Source organism: Carcharodon carcharias, chromosome 1, assembly GCF_017639515.1.
Source record: "Carcharodon carcharias isolate sCarCar2 chromosome 1, sCarCar2.pri, whole genome shotgun sequence".
Lineage (NCBI taxonomy): Eukaryota > Metazoa > Chordata > Chondrichthyes > Lamniformes > Lamnidae > Carcharodon > Carcharodon carcharias.
Window position 1 is genome coordinate 78,674,717 of NC_054467.1, and position 21,455 is coordinate 78,696,171.

General features: G+C 44.9%; 1 protein-coding gene across 8 annotated transcripts in view; it reads right to left on the bottom strand.

Moving 5' to 3' along the window:
- LOC121281782 (testican-3-like) overlaps window positions 1-21,455 on the bottom strand; it is a 697,102-nt gene that overhangs the window by 41,470 nt on the left and 634,177 nt on the right. For 4 of the 8 annotated variants that reach the window (XM_041194784.1, XM_041194776.1, XM_041194788.1 and 1 more), the window contains one exon: window positions 4,668-4,829. The exons of the other annotated variants lie outside the window; for them this stretch is intronic. In XM_041194784.1, the coding sequence (XP_041050718.1) occupies window positions 4,668-4,829 (162 nt within the window). The remainder of the gene's footprint in view (window positions 1-4,667; window positions 4,830-21,455) is intronic. 8 annotated transcript variants of the gene reach the window in all.

The following is a 21,455-nucleotide window of genomic DNA, read 5'->3' on the forward strand; positions in this document are numbered from 1 at the left end:
TTGGATGGCGTAGTGGCGTCATGAGCCACCTTCACAGGGGATAACCCTTGTCACCTTCCAGCTATCATTCTAGCCGAGTCAGAGCACTGAAGAGCCCCAGCACCTGGGAGTGTCTGAGGATGTAGGTGTCATGGGAGCTGCCTGGGTAACTTGCACAAACGTGCAGAATCTGCATCCTGTGATCACACACTATCTGCACGTTCATGGAGTGGAAGCCCTTCCTGTTGACAAAGGCACCGGGCTCACCTGCTGGCGCCTTGATGGCCACATGTTTGCAGTCTATAGCACCCTGGACACGGGGGAAGCCAGCAATGTCTACGAAGCCTCTGGCTCGCTGTGCCTGACTTGCCTGGTCGCAGCTGAAGTGGATGAAGGTCAATGCACATCTGAACAGAGTGTCAGTAACCTGCTTGACACAAGTGTGGACAGCTGATTGGGAGACACCGCAAAGATTACCCACTGAGCCCTGGAAGGAGCCAGGGGCATAGAAGTGGAGGGCAACTTTGACCTTCAGAGCTGCTGGCATGGGGTGTCCACCCACACAGTTAGGGGAGATCTCAGGGCCAACCAATTGACAGATGTGGTTGATTGTTTCCTTTGACAGTCGGAGCCTCCTTCAGCACTGCACCTCAGTCATATTGAGGTAGCTGCTTCGCTGTCCGTATACCCTGGCAGCAGGATAGCGGCGTCTTCTGTGGCCCCTTCCACCTTGGAAAACCTCTTGGCTCTGCACCCCTTGTGCCTGTCCTCCCAAAGTTGGCTGCCCTGAAGGCTGATTGTCCAATCCTGGCCTCCTCCTTATACTAGCCCTCCCTTCGTCCTCAGAGGAGCTGCCTCCAATGGAGATGACAGAACCCACACTCAGGCTAAATGGAGGCCTCTGGAAAGCTGCAGGCCCGATAAAGATTACTGTCTGCAGACTGGTGAGCTGAAGCTTCAAAGTACAGAGAAAACTGCTAGAAATCGATCTGAAGTGCTACTGATCACACAGGCAAGTTTAAAACACTTGCTGCAATAAATACCTCACATAAAACATTGACAGCTCCACTGAGCACACATATCCCTCCCGTGGATGAGTTTTGTTGAAAAGTCACTTACCCATCTGCCCGTTGTGCCCATGCGCCAAGCTGAAGATCGCACAGGCTCAAAATCAGCATCGATTGCCGAGTTAAGGGCTTTAACAAGCCCTTTAATTAATGCCGGGCACGCGTCGCACTTCAGTGCACGCCCACCCAGCTAAATATCGCGATGGCACTCGGTGACGTCGGGACACTCGCCCGATGTCAGCGCGCGACATTTTAAACACTGACGTGCGGGGCCTGCCTCCCACACGTCACCCAGAAATTTCTGCACACAGTGTTTCCTGATGTCAGGATGGGCTGTTGAGAAACCTGTGGAACCTACCTTAGTCACATCTGTCATTAATTGTGCAGTGTGGTGTGTTCAGCCTCAGGTTGCCTGTTAATTCACATGTACCTCATATTAACCCTGAATGTTAGAGTATAAAATAGATATTGTAAATGGTTTTATCTTTCTGACCTTGTGTGGTAAAGTTTATTTTTGTTTGTTCAAACCCCGTGGAATTTTGTGGCTTTATTTTCTTAGCAGGTGTTTTGAATCTCAAACTTTGTCTACTTTAAACAAAACATTATTGGTCCCTAACCGGATCTTACCAAAAACTTAGGGATCTGGTCCAGGATCATAACATTTGTAACAGCAGTTTAATAGCACATGATTACAATTAGGTTAGGGTTGTGAACATCTTAATTATGAGGTTATTAGGAACCCAGAATTAAAACAAGAAATCTAAAAACTGCATATCTTACATTGTTTGTTCCTTCTGAGGAGATTTTTTAGCAAAGGGCGTCTGCGTGAAATGGAACTGAACACGTTTCAACTTAGTTTGAGAGCAGACCAGATTGGAAATAAAAAAATTCTCAAGAATTCCCAGCACAGTTGTAATAGGCTGTGAAGCCAAACAAAAGTTTGAAACTAGTGTCAGCATACAGGAAGCCACTGATTACTGCTCAAAAGTTGCACTATTAGTTTTAAATTAGTAATTGTACTTCAAATCAATTTGCCCTCTCAAACAAGCCTGAATGGGAAGGTGGTGTGCCCAGGTTAGTGTGAAGAGTCGGCACTGTTTAGGGTAAAGGACAAACAGGATTACAAATCAGGCAGATGTCATCTTGCTACAGAATCAGGACTGCACCATGTGGAAATAGAACTCAGCATTTTATAAAATTAAACTGCACAGACATCAACAGTGATGGAGATCTGTAAATACTCCAGTATTTTCAGTAGATATCTCATGGGACAATATTAATTTTATCCTAAATGATTAAGGTGGTGTTCCCTGAAGCAGGAGGTTCAAGCTGCTCTGTAAAAGATGCAGTCTTTGTTTCATGTTGTGTACCTGGCTCAAGCTTTTCATATCCAATTGATTAATATGCTACAGTTAGATAGAAGGAGGGATATCTTCATTAGTTAGAATTTAATGAGAAGTTCTGCTTTCCAGGTATTAGTTTTACTTGTTAACCTTCATTCAGCATAATTTGTGAGCACAATATATCCTGACACCCAGGACTGTTTCGGTAACAGTTAGGTGTACTTGCCTAACAAAGCATGACTGGCTAAAACCTTTGACTGTGCTGAAACACCATGCAGAAGCGACATTAACTGCAATATTTAAGTGGACTATTCACATTATCACAGAATAAGCAGACATTTGGATTCTGCCAGCAGTAGAAGAGGGCCAGAAAATATTATCCAAACACATCAATTACATCCCTAATGCGCACAATCACAGAGTGAAAGCAGGTGAGTTTGCACCTCTTATCTGTACACTACTGATGCCCAATCTAAGGTGTTTTTAAGGAAGCCTATAGGATTAAGGCACCTTCATAAAGTTCAGATAACATCAGTGGATAGAAAGACACTCTCAAAAGTATACACACCAACCCGCCTAATTTTCCTGTATGTGGTCTATTAACCCAGCTGCAAGACCGGGTAAGTCTCCTCCATACTTTGTAAAGAGAAAAACACCAACATCATTCATCCTCCATCTCTACCTTTATTTGATTCCCTTCCACAAACAGCATTCACCTTCCCTCCCATCCCACAGCAGCAAAGGAATCAACAGGTCAATGGGGTATTTGAGTTTTCATATGAATCCTTTCAGCAACCCTATATTTATTCAGCTTTTTTCGAAAGATAGGGAATCTATTCCACTTCAATTGCTTTCTTCAGGAGTTTATTATATTTGTCATAAAAGTTTTTCCTAATCTCATTATTAAAACTTCCAATTTTTAAACTATTGTCCTCCAATTCTGGGTGTGTGGTCTAAGTCTATTTATGTGACTGAGTGACAGTAAAGAAATGACAATAAAGTTCCAAAATCAGGATGATGTGTGATTTGGAGGCAAACTTGCAGATGGTGGTGTTCCCACACATCTGCTGTCCTTGTACTAGGTGGTGGAGATTGTGGTTTTGAAAAATGCTGTCGAAGGAGCCTTGACAAGTCACTGCAGTGCACCTTGTAGATATATTAGAGACAGAGCCCACTGTTACTTATGCAATGCTATATGATGGTGGAGACTTACTAGAAACATGAGTGGTGCCTAACTGTTCATGTGCTTTGCTACACATGGGGGAGAATCTTTGGCTCAGCGAGCAGGAGGCAGGACCTGCTTGCCAAGGCAGAAAATGATGCGGGGTGATGTCAGGTGTGTGTCCCGGCATCACCGCACGTCATTTAGATTTTCAGTTTGGCGGGCGCATAGCCGAGTTGTCTGTGTGCTCGCTGAACTCTCAAAGGTCTATTAAGGCCATTTAACTAACAATTAAAATAGTTAATGGAGCTGCCTGTCCAACCTTAAGGTTGGCGGGCAGGCAGAGTCCAGACATCCTTCGCATTTTTCATGGAACCTCATCCACGGGCAGGTTGAGGTTTCTTGAATGATTTTAAATTTTCTCAAAATTTTTATTGAAATTAATGCACGTGTCCCAGCTCATGTGACAGTTTCACATGAGGGGACATGTCATAAAATTTTTTCAACACTTTATTGAACTGTTAAAGCTTGAAACTAATCTCCTTGAGGCATTTCTGTGCCTCAGGGAGATTTCTGTGTTCTTTCACGCGCATGCACAAAAGAGTGCACTCCTGACTCAGGGAAACCACCACCACCCCCCGACCGCACAGGGAGCGCACGTAAAATGGCAGTGCAGACCCAATCAGTGGCGCCGATCAGGTCCGCGCCCGCCTGCCCCTGCCGCAGCATACCGTGCCCCCCCCACCCCGGCCCCCAGACAGGATGGGGGGGGCGGAATTCTACCCATGCTAATGCTGGAGGGCATGTCCTCACAATGTCCACTAATCTCTCTGAACAGGTAACAATTATAATATCTCTGACCCCTTCCACTATTGCTGTCTATAAATAGTTACCAAGCAAGATGAAGTAGTCCTTGCCTGTTTGGTGCTATCTATTCATAGCATTTACTACTGCTTTCTGTATGGCATATACAGAAGCAACTGACTGCTCAAACGGTCCAAGTATTCTCATTCCTGTTGGAAAGCAAATCTTTACTGTCAGTAAAATAAGGCAACTTAGCAGGGGTATGTAACACACACTCAGCCTCACACTTCCAAAACACTTATCAAAGCCCACCTCCAACATCGGCACCCTGTCCTTCACTGTGTGCTTCCTTATTCATATCACTATACAAATGTTGCAAAGTGTCTATATCTGTCCTGATGCTTGCTTCAAGTTGGCGCGCTGGTGATTGATGCCCTTCAGGTGCATACTTCTGACCAGTTGGTTCTCCTTGTTCTGTGAAGAGGGAAAATGGAATATTTTGAGTACATATTCACATATATCAATTTTGGTATTGCATTAATGCAATACATACAAGTGCATCGTCAACTTGGTCAGGCACAATGCCTAAGACAGTCTGCCCTCCTCTTATTTCCCCAATCCTCCATTCCTACAAAGTTAACTTTCTCTCGTTGTGAATCCCGAGGAACTTGAACAATGGGAGGGTCCTGACGCTGGTCTGGATACATTAAGGGAGGTCACAGATACAGGAAAGTGGACATTTCAAAGCCGATAGAGATGGCTGGCCATTGTTACTTTTTTAGCTAAGGAAGCAAATAGGATTAAGGCACCTTCATGAGGGACATAAAGAGGTGGAATTTTCTGAGACTTCATGACATTGAAGAGGTTTCACACACACACACTGACTGAATTATTGGAAAATCATGAGTGCTATGCCCACAAATGCTTTGAACATGGCCAGAATTTTTCGCTTGGTGTGTGGGCACATGCCCGACATGCTTGAGTGTAAAATAGTGCGTGATGACATCGGGTGAGCGTCCCAACGTCATCGCGCACTCACGCGATATTTCATGTGGTGGGCACGAGCAGGAGTTGGAGCTGCGCCCGCCATCAATTACAAAGCCAGTTAAGGCCATTAAAAAGGCAATTAAGCTGAATTTTATGTTGCCTGTGTGATTTTGCACTCGTCGCACGAGCAAAACAAGCAGGCAGGCAGCCAACAATTTCAAAAACCTCAATCAAGGGTGGGGTAAAAAGAGTCAGCAGCACTGCCAGTGTGAGTAGTGAGGAGTTTTGGAGATAGTTCGCTGCTGGTTGCTTATTGGCACGTGGCAGCTTCATCTCTGCTCGGGGCTTCATTCTTAGCATTTCCAGGCTTCATTTCAGGACTTATTAGTGTCTGCAAGGCCCCCAGAGGATTCAGACTGTGTGGAGCCTTCCAGGTATTAGACAGCCTTCCGCTAACCTGGTAATGGAGATTGTGGTCTCCGCTGGTGGCACCTTCTCTGAGGAGGAAGAGAGGGGCAGAAGGGAGAGGAGGCCACGTGTCCCAATTCAACATCCCGGGGAGGAGAAGCTCTGGCACATGGTGCAGGGCCAGCTGGCAGTCCAAGGCAGAAGGGGCTGCAGAAGGTGCACTATCCTGCTGCCAGGGTTTACAGGCGGCGTTGCAGCTATCTCAATATGTCTGATGTACAATGCCAAAGGAGGCTCCACCTCTGAAGGGGGACCGTGACTTTCATTTGTCAGATGATTGGGCCTGACATCAGCTCCAACTGTGTGGGTGGACATCCCATGCCTGTGGCTCTGAAGGTCAGAGTGGCCCTCAACTTCTATGCCTCCGGCTCTTTCCAGGGGTCAGTGGGGGATCTGTGTGGAGTCTCCCAATCAGCTGTTCACAGTTGGGTCAAGCTGGTGACAGAAGCTCTGTTCAGGCAGGTACTGACCTTTACTGTATGGACAAGGTTGAGCGAGCCACAGGGTTTGCCACGATTGCTGGGTTCCTCCGTGTCCAGGGTGCAATCGGCTGCACACATGTGGCTATCAAGGCGCCAGTGGGTCAGCCAGGTGCCTTCGTCAACAGGAAGGACGTCCACTCCATGAACATGCAGATAGTGTGTGACCACAGGATGCAGATTCTACAAGTCTGTGCAAGGTACCCTGGCAGCTCCCATGACGCTTACATCCTGAGATGCTCCCAGGTGCTAAGGCTCTTCAGTGCTCCAGCCTGACTGGATAGACGGCTGCTGGGTGGCAAGGGCTATCCGTTGAAGAGGTGGCACATGATGCCTCTCCACCACCCAAGAACAGAGTTAGAGCAGCGTTACAATACGAGACATGCCTCCAAAAGGGCGATGGTAGAGAGGACCATAGGTCTTCTCAGATGTGTTTCTAATGCCTGGACTGTTCAGGATGCACACTACAATACCGCCCAGAGCGGGTGTCATTGACAGTGGTTGCATGCTGCACTCTCCAAAATCGGCCCTGGCAAGGGGGGACCCACTGGAGGAAGAGGATCTCGACGCAGCTGCACAGGCCACAGAGGATGAATCCAGCGATGAGTTAGAAGAGGAGCACAATGAGGAGAATGCTGAGGGCATGGAGGCAGACCTCTATAACCTCCAGGGAGGCAGGGACACCAGGGATGCCTTCAGCTAGGCTACTAAAGATATGCTTCTACCTCATGCTAGGGCAACCGCCTGCATCCCAGATATCTGAAGTGACCCTTTCACATGGGACCAAAGTCCACTCAGTGCCTGTGCAATAAAGTACCGAGCCACTCACGTCCAGCATTACATACTGGCCTGCCCTGCACCAGAAAGAAAAAAGACGAACATACTCAGGCCATCAGAACCAAAGCAAATTTAATGTTATTGTCACATTGAAAGCATAATGACATTATCATTGGTATTGAGCGGTGTTGATGTCCACACCAGCAGACATGTAAACCAAAAATAAATTAACAAAAAATTACCCATGAACTGTCCCTCTTGTGCTCATGGTGCCTTTAATTTAAGGTTCATAATGCTATGTCTTGGTGGCCCCCCTCTCCCCCGCCACCCCCCGTCTCTCACTGGCACCGGTAGTGGAGATAGTCTGTTGTCTTGATGGTCTTGATGACTTTAGCGGTTGTCCTCTGGCCTGTGGAGCCTGTGCTAGTCTCACCTGGGAGGAACAGGCCAGTGCCACAGCTGGCATCTCCCCAGTCATTGCAGCCTTATCAGGTGCGACAGTCACGGGCGGAGAGGCGGCGGAGCTGCTGCCTTCATCCAAAGCGCTCTGAGAGGAGGCCACAGAGATGACAAGCAGGTCGTGCGCCAATGTGAGGTTGCTCTGGACCTCTCTGCTCACCACTGATGTACAGGCACCTAGCCTGGTATCTGCACTGGTGCCTGGTTCAGAGAGCAGTGTGACGTAGGCACAAATGAAGCTCAGTGGTCCTCCGGCATGAGAGGTGGCTCTTTGGGGTCCAGAGAGTGAGTGCATGCTGGCGAATCTAAAGGGAGAACAAGGACACGTCATTAGCCAAAGTCATCACTCAGTCACTGTGCATGCCAGGCACCCTGGTGAGCCTGGGTACCTCTTCCATCTCCCACATTGACACTGGCCACCTGAGCTCAGTGCCTGTGTGAGGGCTTGCAGGTCCAAGTGCAACCCCAGGAACCCCTGATTCAGTCCCTGGAGCTGCCTCTCCATGAGAGTTGCCACTCTCTCAATGGCGAAGGCAGTGCACTCGGCTTTGACGGTCAACGCAGTGCTCATGCTCCGCATGGACTCCTCCACAACAGACAACCTGGCACACAGATCCCCATGGATCTCTGCAAGATCCTCCCGCACATCCCACTGGACGTCCAGCATCTGCCGCCTAATGGACGACTCCAGGGATTCATCATCTGCCTTTGGCTGAGTATCGTCCTGTTCCCCAGCAGTCCGCTGACTGCCGGCACCCTGGGCACTCTCTGCCTCTACCTGCACCTCAAGTGAGCATGAAGTGCACCAAATGAGCACCAATGCGCACCGAAATTCTAGCCACCAATCTAATGCCCACTGAAGTGCTGGTGTCTGCGCTGGTGCCTGGTTCAGAGAGCGGGTGTGACGCAGGTGCAAATGAAGCCCAGTGGTCCTCCGGCGTCAGGTGTGGCCCTCCAGGGTCCAGAGAGTGAGTGCGTGCTGGCGAATCTAAAAGGGAGAACAAGGACACGTCATTAGCTAAGTCATCACACTGTCACTGTGCATGCCGGGCACCCTGGTGAGACAATGGAGATCTGCATCATGGTGCCATCATCTTTCAATGATCAACGGGGACTCCAAGTTTGAGGCTCCCATCAATGAAGAGTCTGCACTAGAATGGTGGCACAATCCAAAACTCTCACCTCTGTGCACTGTGCTCTTACCTTCATTTGGCATCCGCCTGTCCATGACCACTCCAATTGGTTATGACTTGTCTTCTCCTGAAAGGACAGAGGAGCATTGATTAGTCCAATCTCTACCTGCAGCGTCATTGCAGCCTGGCCAACCCCAGCTGAAGAAAACATCGCAGGGCACATCCAAGTTGTGGCCCTTGAGCTGCAAGGCACTCAGTCCAAGCAGCCAGGGCACACCCCCTTGGCCAGCTCCAGCATCACTAACAATTGACGCTCAGACTCTAGTGCCCCTGAGGTCCAGGGGAGGACCACTACACCTTAACACTTCCGCACCCATGCCAACATAGTATTCACCCTTCCTGAAGGCAGGAGATCTTTGAACCCCTTTTGGCACTGCATCCTTATGCACCGCAACACGTCATGGTTGCTAACCAGTACTACAACCTCCTCCCATGATGTGTGTGCGAGGTGCGGTGACTTCCTCCTCCCACCTCTGGGGACAGGGGTATCCCTCCTGGCAGCCACCTTCTCCAGGAGGACTGTGAGGCATCTGAAAAGAGGGGGACTGAGTGCCCACCCGACCTACCCTCCCTCTGCCGTGTCCAGCCGCACTCGACTCCATAACTTCAATATTGACAATGCAGAAGGGATGTTTTTCCATGGCAGCCTTCAAGTGGCTGCCTGGGCCATTTTTAAACAGGCCACCAGTTGCCATTGGGCCTGGCGGCCAACAGGCACCCACCCCCGCCCGCCCCTTCCTGGCCAGTGAGGAGCCTGCCAGCATGAAATTGCGGTTGGGGGCCAATCGCAGGCAGCAGGCTGTTTCCCGGCCGCCCACGGGTCCACTGACTGCGTCCTCCCGCCGACCTCAAAATTCAGCTCCATGATTTTCTAATAGGTTGCAAGGGAGGCCTAACCAGCAGTATGAAGCCTTGAAAAGCTTCTTTCATGGATGTTTATGACTGTAAAAGATAAATGTAGTAAATTAAGATAATAAGCACGTACACCACATTCACTTACAGAATGGATACAGAGAGTATGTTTCCTCCTGTGTGGAACAGCATAGCAAGAAGCCATCAATATAAGATAGTCACCAAAAAATCCAATCTGGAATTCAGAAGAAACTTCTTCATCTAAAGAGTGGTAAGAATATGGAACTCGCTACCAAGGGGAGTCATTGAAGCAAATATTATAGTTCCATTTAAGGGGAAATTAGACAAGCATATGAGGTTGTAAGTAAGCCTGGGCTACTAGATTTTAGTGAGACTCAACCATTTTTAGATTAATTTCATGTTACATTCATTGTAACAAGCTAACAAGGTCAAACGCCATTTTGTATTAACATTGAGATAAGAAGCCATTTTGTATTATGTACTTTATTATCACTCATGTGTATTAATTAAGGGTAATTACATAATTAGGACCCAGCCAGAAACAGATGATTGACCAAATAGTGTACCTCAATTAAATTGTAATTGAAGAAATAGTAATTAATCAAGTAGTTATGTTAAAGCTGGATTTAAAAGTTTATGTTTAAACGCTATTTTAATATGTCTGCTTTTGATGAGTATCAATCAGATATGTTGTGCTATGCTCAGCAAAAGCCATGACCAAATGGACAACAGACAACTGCAAAGTCAGATAACAAAAGACACTGCAGACAAAACATTGTCCTTTCAAGAGATGATGTATGTAGGTACTCAAACTCCCATTAAAAAAACATTTAAATTAACCAATTATGAAATTACACAGACATGCTCTAAGATGAAGTATTGATAATTTAGGGGATAAAACTAAAGGCTTTGAACAACATCTTTGCTAGCTACTCACGTACTATGTGTTCCTGAGGCAGAATTTGAAAGGATTACTGTCAACAAAGGAACAGGACGACAACCATACTCTTCAGCGACCTGATTACTCGTTTGAAGCTGTAACTCTATTTGTATTGTTAAGTATACTTTTTTCCTTTTTAAAATAAACATTCTCTTTTAATTTACTGCTCGAGAGTGCATCTTACCTTATGGTTATGTCTTGTTTAAACATAAACATTTAATTGATTTTATCGGGTTATTCTGAAGTCAGATAGTTGCATTATTAAGAATTACGATAAATTAAAATAATCATACATGAAAAAATCCTACAAGGGAGAAGGGAATAGATGGTTATGATGGTTGATTTAGATGAGAAAAGATGAAAGGATGCTTGAGTGGAACAAAAACTTGGCTTGGACTGGTTGAATTGAATGGCCTGTTTCTGTGCTGAATATCCCAAGTAATCCGCTGTAAAAACACAACATAATTACTTCGCAGCTGATGTACCTTGTGTCCTTCATTCATTTGTATTTCTTTTTATTTCTATTTCATTCATTTCTCTAGAAGTGACTATTCCAACACACTCAGAATCACAGAATTGTTACGACGCAGAAGGAGGCAATTCGGCTTATTGTGTCTGCACCTGCTCTCCAAATGAGCATTATGACTTAGTGCCATTCACCTGCCTTTTCCCTCGTACCCTTGCACATTGTTTCTATTCAAAATAATTATCCAATGCCCTCTTGAATGCCTTGATTGAGCTTGTCTCCACCACACTTCCAGGCAGTGCATTCCAGACTCCAACCACTCGCTGAGTTTTCCTCATGCCACATTTGCTTCTTTTGCAAATCACTTTAAATCTGTGCCCTCTCATTCTAGATCCTTTTACGAGCAGGAACTGTTTCTCCCCTCCTACTCTATTCAGCCCTTTCATGATTTTGAACACCTCTATCAAATCTCCTCGTAGCCTTCTCTTCTTGAAGGAGAATAGTCCCAATCTCTCCAATCTACCTTCATCACTGAAGCTTCTCATCCCTGGAACCATTGTTGTAAACCCCTCCTGCACTCTCTCCTATGCATTCACATCCTTCCTATAGTATACTCCAGAACTATACTGAGATCTAACTAGTTTCTTATATAAGTTCAACATAACCTACACTGGGTAAGCTACACTCATTCTACTTTTCACTGACCTTCAGATTAGATATGATAAATATTACTTCATTGTGGAATAAGACAATCTGATTAGACACCTGAGACTTAATTCTCTGTGTGAATACTGTTCTTTTCATGTATATAATAGTGGTGATTTTATGAAAATTGTGAGCGACAAAGTTTGGAAATTTCCCCCAATATCTTTTGTACTCTATGCCCCTATTGATAAAGTCCAGCCCACACTGGGTAAGCTACACTCATTCTACTTTTCACTGACCTTCAGATTAGATATGATAAATATTACTTCATTGTGGAATAAGACAATCTGATTAGACACCTGAGACTTAATTCTCTGCGTGAATACTGTTCTTTTCATGTATATAATAGGGGTGATTTTATGAAAATTGTGAGCGACAAAGTTTGGAAATTTCCCCCAATATCTTTATTTAGATTTAATGTCATCTCTATGTAAGTCCTTCAATTCTATATTACAACAAACTACTTTCATACCTGGAAATTTATTAATTTCTCTGTGTGGATATATAAATACTTGGGAGTAGAGCTTCTGTTCATTTATGCCAGTAATATCAGTGCAACCCAGGTAGAATCAGCTGAACCAGTACAAATGATCGGGAAATTTTAAAAATAAATAAGTTAGGCATCAATACACTTATCTTCATGTTTTCCACTATCTTTTACATTGGTTCAAGATTTAATCAGCCTAAATCAGGTCCCACCCACAAAACTTGCCATGTATCAGGTCAAAAATGTAAGATGCAATGTGTGCTGTTTCAGGAAAGCTCTTCAAATTGTGCTCATTGTTTTGTTTAAACGCAAGGACATTAGTTGGCATATTTTAAAAGATCTTTAATTTCAAAAAGTATCTAATTTGCTAAGATACTGATAGGTTTACATCAACCAAACTATTAAATGGTTCAATATATAATTTTTAAGTCATTTTCTCTGATTTTTAACCAGGTTACCCACATTCTGAAGGACAGTTTTTAATAAAACTGCACCAGATTCCATTCTTAAATACATCAAGGAATACTTGCTAATGAAAAAAAAAAGACTTATATTTGATTATGCTGCCTGATCACTCTAGTTCAGGGCAGATTTTGTATTTCTGTTTATACAAATGAATTTTAGCAGAAACTTGAATTGTAACCTAGCCTTGTATTTTGCCAATTGCCAACAGAAGCTCTACCTTTTGTTGTTAATGATATATTTTTCATCTAGATCTTCTACAACTTGCCCTTAAATTTATCTCCCTAACTAGAAAAAAAGAATAACTTTCATTTACATAGACACTCTCAAGTGCTCAGGGCATTTAAAAATGCTACACAGCCAATGAATTACTTCTTAAATAACAGTCAGTTGTTTGTTGACAGCAAATATTCACATAGCAAGTTCCTTCTCTTAACAGTGAAATAAATTAACATATAAGCCACAGAATTCAGTAATGTCACACTCATATCTTCAGTATTATGGGTTCCCTTTCAGGTCCAAAATGACATCCGCATGATGCACACACACCTCTGGTACTGGCCATGCATGACCCCATATTGATAGGAGCATTAGCCGGAGTGTAGGGAGCATTTGCCAAAATAATGCAGAGTCCAGGGAAGGCTGTGTCATCACACTGATTTGATTTCACTGGTGCCATTTTTGAGCCAAACATCTGAATGCTTCTCTTCACATCGTACAACTGAATATGAAGTCAACAGCAGGAAGGATCCCTCACCAGCTGCACTTAAAGGATCATCAACTACTTTCAGGTTAGTTGCTGAGTTTGTAGAAGTATTTGGTGGTTTGCATTGTTATTTAAAGTGTTGAAGTCTTCAGGAATTTGGAGGGGGTGGGGAACAGTCGGTGGTAGGAAGAAACAGCTTTCAGGAGGAAGCTGTAAGTACCCAGGGAGCAACAGTCTAATCTCAACCTTAGTGAAGAGCAGTGCATTAGATGCTTTTGCTTTACTAGGGAGATGCTCACTGAAATATGTTACATCTAGCAGCCCAAAATGCAGCTTTAAAGCAAGGTGAGGATGGCATTGACAGTGGCTATGAAGGTGACAGTGGCCAGGTATTTGGCTCCTTCCAGACTGGAGCCAACAATATTTACAACATCTCCCAATTTGTCATTCTCTGTTGAGTAAAGGAGGTCACTGATGCTCTGTATACAAAGAGTGCTGAATATATTTTGTTTGTTTTTTGCCAGTGAGAAGCAGGTGGAGAAAGTATGCAGCTTTGTTAGGGTTGCAGTGTGCCATTGATGCACACATGTTGCTTTGTCAGCATTTGTGGAGCGAGAAACAGTGTTATTGAGTCTGTATGACTCCTCCCCCAGTGCTGAACAGAGGTAGAAAAGTGATGGATTCTATACGTTGAAGAAAGGGAGGAGCAGGTGGACCAAAATAGAAGATCAGGGATAGGTGGGAGTTCAAGAGAGATTTGACAAAGATATTATGGACACAAGGCAAAGGGAGTGTTAATGGTAGTGTTAAAGACTAAAGTAGGTGCTAATAGTGACATAAAGGTTGGACAGCAGAATGTGGTAAAAGCAGAGCTCTCTGAAAGCAAAACATAAGAACAAGTTACAAGAGGTCTTGTGGGGGGAGGGGGTAAAAAGATAGAAAATATTATAAAATGGAGGGCATAGTTCATGGTCTGAAGTTGTTGAACTTAATGTTAAGTACCGAAGGCTGTAAAGTGCCTAATCAGACAATGAGGTGCTGTTCCTTCAGTTTGCTTTGGGCTTCACTGGAACATTGGAGCAGGCCAAGGACGGACATGTAGACATGAGACCAAGTTGGTGAATTTAAATGGCAAGCAACAGGAAGGCTTGGGACATGCTTGCGGACAGAACATAGGTGTTCTGCAAAGTGGTCAAACAGTCTGCGTTTAGTCTCCCTGGTATAGAGGAGGCTGCATTATAAGCAGCAAATACAGTAGACTAAATTGAAGGAGGTGCAAGTAAATTGCTGCTTCACCTGAAAGGAATGTTTGGGACCTACGGAATGCTTACAGGAAAAGTGAGGGAAAGGTATGTTTGGTGGTGGCATCACGCTGAAGGAAGTGGAAATGGCGGAGAGTGATCCTTTGAATGCTGAGGCTGGTGGGGTGAAGGGTGAGGACAAGGGGGACCCTATCATGTTTCTGGGGGGGAGGGGAAGTGGTACGGGAGATGGGTCTGACATGGTTGAGGGACCTGTCAACCACCATAGGGGGGAAACCACAGCTCAGGAAAAAGGGAGACGTGTCAGAAGAACTGTTTTGGAAGGTAGCATCATCAGGACAGATGCAACGGAGGCAGAGAAACTGGAAGAATGGGATGGAGTCCTTATAGGAAGCAGGGTGTGAGGAACTATAGTCGAGGTAACTGTGGGAGTCAAGAGACTTGGATTAAATATTTAGACAGTTTATCCCCAGAAATGAAGACAGAGAGATCAAGGAAGGGAAGGGAAGTTTCAGAGATGAACCATGTGAAGGTGAGTGAGGGATGGAAACTGGAAGTAAAATTGATAAAGTTTTCCAGGTCCAGATGAGAGCATGAAGCAGCACCAATACAATCAGCAGTACACCGGAAAAAGAATAAGCAGAGCGGGCTTGAGTAGATCTGGAATGTAGAACATTCCACATACCCCACAAAAGGACAGGCGTAACTGAGGGCCCATGTGGGTACTCATGGCCACATCTTTTATTTGGAGGCAGTGAGACAAGTTCAAGGAGAAATTATTCAATGAGAGAACAAGTTCAGCCAGGCAGGGGAGGGTGGTGTGGATGGGGATTGTTCATGGCTCATGACTCTGATGCACAGCTTATAAAAACATGGGCAGTATGCATATCGCAAAAACCATGCTGCCACACAAAATATCATTGAGCAGACAACAGGCTGGACTACTCTGGGAGAGTCCTGAAGTATTCACTAGAGTGTGTGTCATGATTCCTCGTCCTCTGCTGCATTCTGCACAACCTCACCATCTTGAGGACACAGCCATTGTCACCAGGTGTAAGGCAAGCAGCTGAGCAAGAGCAGGATGAGGAGGATGGTGGAGGAGGCAACCAATACATTCTCTTTCTGGTTGAGTTGTCAATAATCTGCTCATCTGATTGCGGTACCGGTGACTGCAACCCAATTACACATACACCAACAATCCCACACTTTACATTCCCTCTTTTACTGAACAAAACAGTATTCATTTGGCTATAATGTTGAAATAAATGCTACCACAAAATAAACATTTTGAACCTACTTTATCAATCAAAACATCAACACTATATTAGATCAAGTAAACTTTTGCATTCCCTTAGTGCCTGTCTTTTGTTTGTCTTTTCTTGTCTTAGTGTTCCTACAAAGTGTTACCCCAGTGCTGAAGCATAGCTGGTGCAAGGTTGGTGACATTCAGTGGCGGAGACTACAGATGTCCTTGCAAGACAACCTCTAGCGGCTCTGGGCCCTAAGCACCTGGCTTCAGATTGCACCAGCGGCAGCAGTCTAGGCTGGTTGGCTGACAAACAACAGGTGGAATGGCAGTAGTGGGAGAATGAATGCTGTCATCCTGAGGGAGGACAATAGTTTTGTGCTCCACCAAGCCATTCCCAACAGGGCTGCACCTCAGCAGTCCTAGAAATGTGTTGAAGGACAAATTGCTGAGTTGCTGTGAGACTCTGCAAGCTCATCTGAGCACTGAGATTTACAGCTATGATGGCAGGAGTCAGTGCCTGTATGACAGAAGTCTTCCACAGCAGCAGCCATCTGGGATGCCGGCTTATGCTGAAATGAAAGCTGAGAAATCAGGTATCTAATGCTGCTGCATGGTTGGGCCCACATGTAAGCTAATGGAGCAGGCCACCACCTCCATGTTGGAAAAGATGGATGGGAAAAAATAGTTCAGAGCAGTACTCTTATTTCCCAGTTTTTACTGGTGTTCTATTTTAAGGTATACAACACCAGTTCGGACCAGTATCCTTATTTCCCAGTTTTTACTGTTTTTCATTCTGGGAGATGTACAAAGCTCTTTGCCGAGTTAGTGCTGGACTCCTCCATGCTCCTTGACAGTGTACACAGGCTTTCTAATGCATCAAGAATTTCACTGTTCATACCCATCAGCAATTTTTGTAGGTTTTCTCATTGAAGTCTTCATTTGAGTCTTCTGCAGCAGAACTCTTGTGAGGCCTTGCCCCCTGGTAAGCTGGAGAAGGCCACACGTGCCTGTTGTCTCACCAATGTACAGGTCCACCTCTTAAGCTATCCTCTAAAGTATGTACAGTGTCAATATATGAGCTGGTGGCTGTGAGTGTGAGAGTGAGTTTGGCTGTTTTTTCCTCAACAGCGTCTTCCTGCTCTGTCATTTCCTGCTCCTGGCCAGGTTGCAGTTCTTGGGTGCACAAGGGTAGGGTTGTGGTGAGAGGACTGGTGCAGATAAAGGACAAGCAACCACTATTAATAGTTCTAAACTAAAAGAGATTCTGCGATAAGGGCGATGAAAGAGGATTAGGCATAAGCATAATGTTATCTTGGACAGTTTCAGCTCTGTGGCTGGTCACAGCCTCAGTCATGGTGATTCCAGTGATGGTGAGCATTGGCTCTACCATGGGAGTAAGGACACGCAAACACAGCTGTCCATTCCTGGTTAGCTCCTGATGTCTTTAGTTGTGTACCACTTTGTCCTGCAAGAGAAAGGGAAGTGTTCCAGTGAGTGTTGTGCAATGTGTTTGGGTGATGTGGCTATCATAATTGAATAGTTGGCAATGCTTGCAAGCTCTGAGATATGGGTGTGAGGTTTGCAGCATTGTTAAGTGTATGTGGGTGCGGTGAGGCACATGAATGTTCGGTTGAAGTTATGATTGATTGATTGAGATTGGGATGTTGGTAGGAAATGACATTTGAGGATATGTTTACTGACCTTGACCACTTGTGTGAGGTTATTGAACATTTTGCAGTACTGCATCCAGGGGCTACACCCTTCGCATTGACCGCCACAGCTATCTGCCTTCTCAGAGTTTGTCTGGATGGCCCCCTAGTCCATTGTGGATAGGTGACATTTCTCTTCCTCTGGAAATTCCTGACCAAGACCTCCAGGGGAAAATGTTAGAGTTTGCTCTCTGCTATGTTGTGTCATCATTCAGGTATTCTAGCCACATTCTCTTCTGCAACCAGCTCCATCCAAAATGCACCTCTCCTTTCAATATGGCTATATGGCTTAAATTAGTGCAGGCTAGGTTTAAATGCTTCTATCCTCTCGTAAATTTTTTCCCTTGCTTAGGAGTGCAGTCACTTTGCCATGTTTTTACTGTGGGCTTCATGCAAAAATTATGTAAATGAATAGGCAGCACCAAGTTTGCATGCTGCCTGCATCAAATTCAACAGGCAAGGGTTAATTGCATAATGCCATCTCCTTGCTCTTTTTCAGATCTTGAATGTTGCATCTATAATATTTTTTGTGTTAGTTAAGGGATAAATGTTGACAAGAACACAAGAAAAACACTCTTGCTCTTTTAAGTAATAATTGTAGGATGTTTAATGTCCACTGTTCATCATTATTGTGTCAAAATCCTAGAACTCCCTCCTGAACAGCATCCTAACCATGTAGATTACATCAGTTTGCGAAGAAGCTCTAGCACTACTTTCGCAAGGGAAAATAGGGGTAGGCCATAGATGCTGGCCTTGCTAATGATGCCCACAACTCAAAGGACATCCGTTGCAGGTAGGGGCCCTGCACATTTCTGCTGGAAATTGGGCCTGGGACACAATTGCTCAAAAGTTATCATACAGCGCTCATTTCTCATCCAGTGAATGGGTGCAATATGGCCCAATTGTCCCTGCGAGAGATCAAAGGGTACTGATAGAATCATATTTTAAGATAGTTCTGCAAATAGAAAAGGTCAAAAAGGTTAAAAGAAAATTGTGTTTTAAATATGGAAACACAGAATGCAAAAGTAAGGGAGCAACGGTGAATTTGTGAAATACAGTAATTAGATTGCAGATGGGAGTAATGTATGCAGGTTTTGATACTCCATTTTAGGAAAGGTAGAGCTATGGAAAGGGCATTACAAAAATTCACTAGAATTATACAAGAGTGAGGGGTTATCGTTATGAAAAAGGGTTATTTTTTTTCTTTACTGGAACAGAGCACATTGAGGAGGATTTTGCAGAGGTTTTCAAGATTTTTGAAATATTTTGAGTCGGGTATGCACTGAAAGGAAGTTTTAGACATAATGGGCAGTAACCTCTGACTAGCGTCAGGAAGTGCTGACCCACAGAAGTTAGAAGAAATAAATACCTACTTACCTGGTCTTGAAAATAACATTCGCCGGAGCTGTTTGGGACCTGCATTGAAAGGCTCCTCGCAGGCCCCAGGGAAGTCTAGCTCCAGTGTATTCAAGGAGGCCACGCCCCCTTATTTACAGCATGTACTGCTGTAAAGCAGGTATATTTAAAGGGCCAAGGAGGTTGACAGGCCAGGGGAAGGTAAGTGTCTAAGGTAAGTGCATAGGATTTGGGGGTGTCCAGGGGTTTGTGGGGCTGGTCCAATGGGGGGGTCCAGAGTTTGTAGTCTGGGGGAGGGGATCCGAGGTCGGGGGGTGGTAGGGGGGATGGGAGGTCCAAGGTTGGTGGGGGGCGTCCAAGCTCGGGGAGGGTTGCCTGAGATTGGGGAGGGGTCCGAGGTTGGGCTGATGTCTGAGGTTAGGAGGGGGTTAGGGGGGTCCAAGGTGAATGGGTTCTGAGGCTGGGGTGGTTGGGGGGGGGGGGGGTATCCAAGCTTGGAGGGGGCAGGGTCTGAGGTCGGAAGGGGTCCGGAGGGGGGAGGAGGTGTCCCATGGGAGAGGGGGAATCGGGGTGTGGGGTGTTCCTTGGGGTCAGTCTGGGTCTTTACCATAGCTACTCAGAAGTTAAAAGAGGTTTTAATTCTTCCAACTTTTTCTGGGTAACTGTAGGTATAACTCTGGCAGAACCATCCCAAGTTTGCATTTTAAATTGCATTTTCGGATGGTTCCCAGTGCAGTGCAGAGGAAGTGTGCACTTCTGGGAAATTGCTATGCAAACCCTTACCATAGGAATTCCCCAGCGCATCTTTCGGGTAACCCCCCAAATCTGATGTTGGGGAGTGTGGAAGTTACGGGCCAGTGACAAATCAGTACCAAGAGGCAGAGGTAGGATTATCATTGGAATTACAAAGGGAAGTGGATTGTCTTTATACAGAAATGTACAATAATATGGAATTCAACACAAGTGGTTTTTGAGATAGAGACAATTAAAGAATTTAAGAGTGAATTTAATAAGTCTTTGAAAAGACAGAATAAAAATTGATATGAGGAAAGAGTGGGAAATAGGATTAATGCAGATGGCTGTCGCTGAAGAAGTAGCGCCAGCGCAGGTACAATGAAGCAAATGCACTTCAATTTATTGGAGTAGTGTCAAATATAATCAACTGGAAATTGATTTATCGAATGTGGATGATGTCCTAGTCAACGAGTGTGGAGAAAGGCTGGAAGATGCCATTGCAGACCATGATTAGAATCTAGTGAGACTGCTGGAGAATGCTCGACACGTGAACCTGAATCTGAAGAAGAAAAAAATGCAGTTGAAGATGACTGAAGGCAAGTACATAGGTCATGTACTAACAACTAGAGGACTTTGCCCTGATCTTGATAAGGTATGAGCTGTAACAAAGATGCAGCAAGCAACAGATGTGAAGGCAGTGCAATGCTTTTTTGGATTTGTGAACCATCTAGATGGAGTTCTTGCCCAATCTGTTGTCAGTGTATGAACCTCTACACAAGCTCACTGCAAAGGATGTGCAATGGTAATGGGGCACAGGACAAGAAGCAGTTTTTAATCATGTCAAACAACTAGTGATGACAATGCCAGTGCTGGGGTAATGGCGTCAACAATGAAGTCATCCTGCAATGTGATGCTAGTGACTTGAAGCAACCCTCATGCAGTAAGGACAGCCAGTTGCATTTGCACCCAGAGGGTTAATGTAAACTGAACAATGTTATGCACAGGTCAAGAGAGAGTGCCAGGCTATTGTCTTTGCTTGTAAGCACTTCAACCAGTAATTCTTTGTAAGAGAGTAAAATGATGGTAGAGTCTGACCACAAGCTACTTCAAAACATCTTTCTCAAACTAACTCTATCTGCTCCAAAGAGTGTGCAAAGAATGTTACTTTGTTTGCAGAGATATCACTTGGAAGTGAAGTACAGGCAAGGGAACATAGGAATATAGGACTTAGGAGCTGGAGTAGGCCATTCAGCCCTTCCAGCCTGCCCCATCATTCAATTAGATCATGGCTGATCTGGTTATGGTCTCAACTCCCTTTTCCTGTCTGCCCCCATAACACTTGAGTCCCTTGTCTATCAAAAATATATCTAACTCTGCCTTGAATTAATTCAATGACTCAGCCTCCACTGTTTTTTGTGGAAGAGAATTCCACATACTAATGACCCTCTGAGAGAAAAAAATATATTAATATTTCCATCTTAAAAGGAAGACCTCTTTTCTTAAACTGTGTCCCCGATTTCTGGTCTCCTCAACAAGTGGAAATATTCTTCTGGTATCTCCCCAACACTTCCCCTCCGGACCTTACAAGTTTCCATAAGATGACCGCCCATTCTTCTATCCTCCAAGGGTATAGGCAGAACTTGTTCAACCTTTCTTTAATAAGATAAACTCTTCACCCAAGGGAGCAGATGTACATCGCCAACATGCTGTTGACAGCTGTGCTCCCTTTGTTTTAGCATCATCAGCTTCCTTCAAAGTGTGAAATCTCACAGATTTAACAAGAAGCA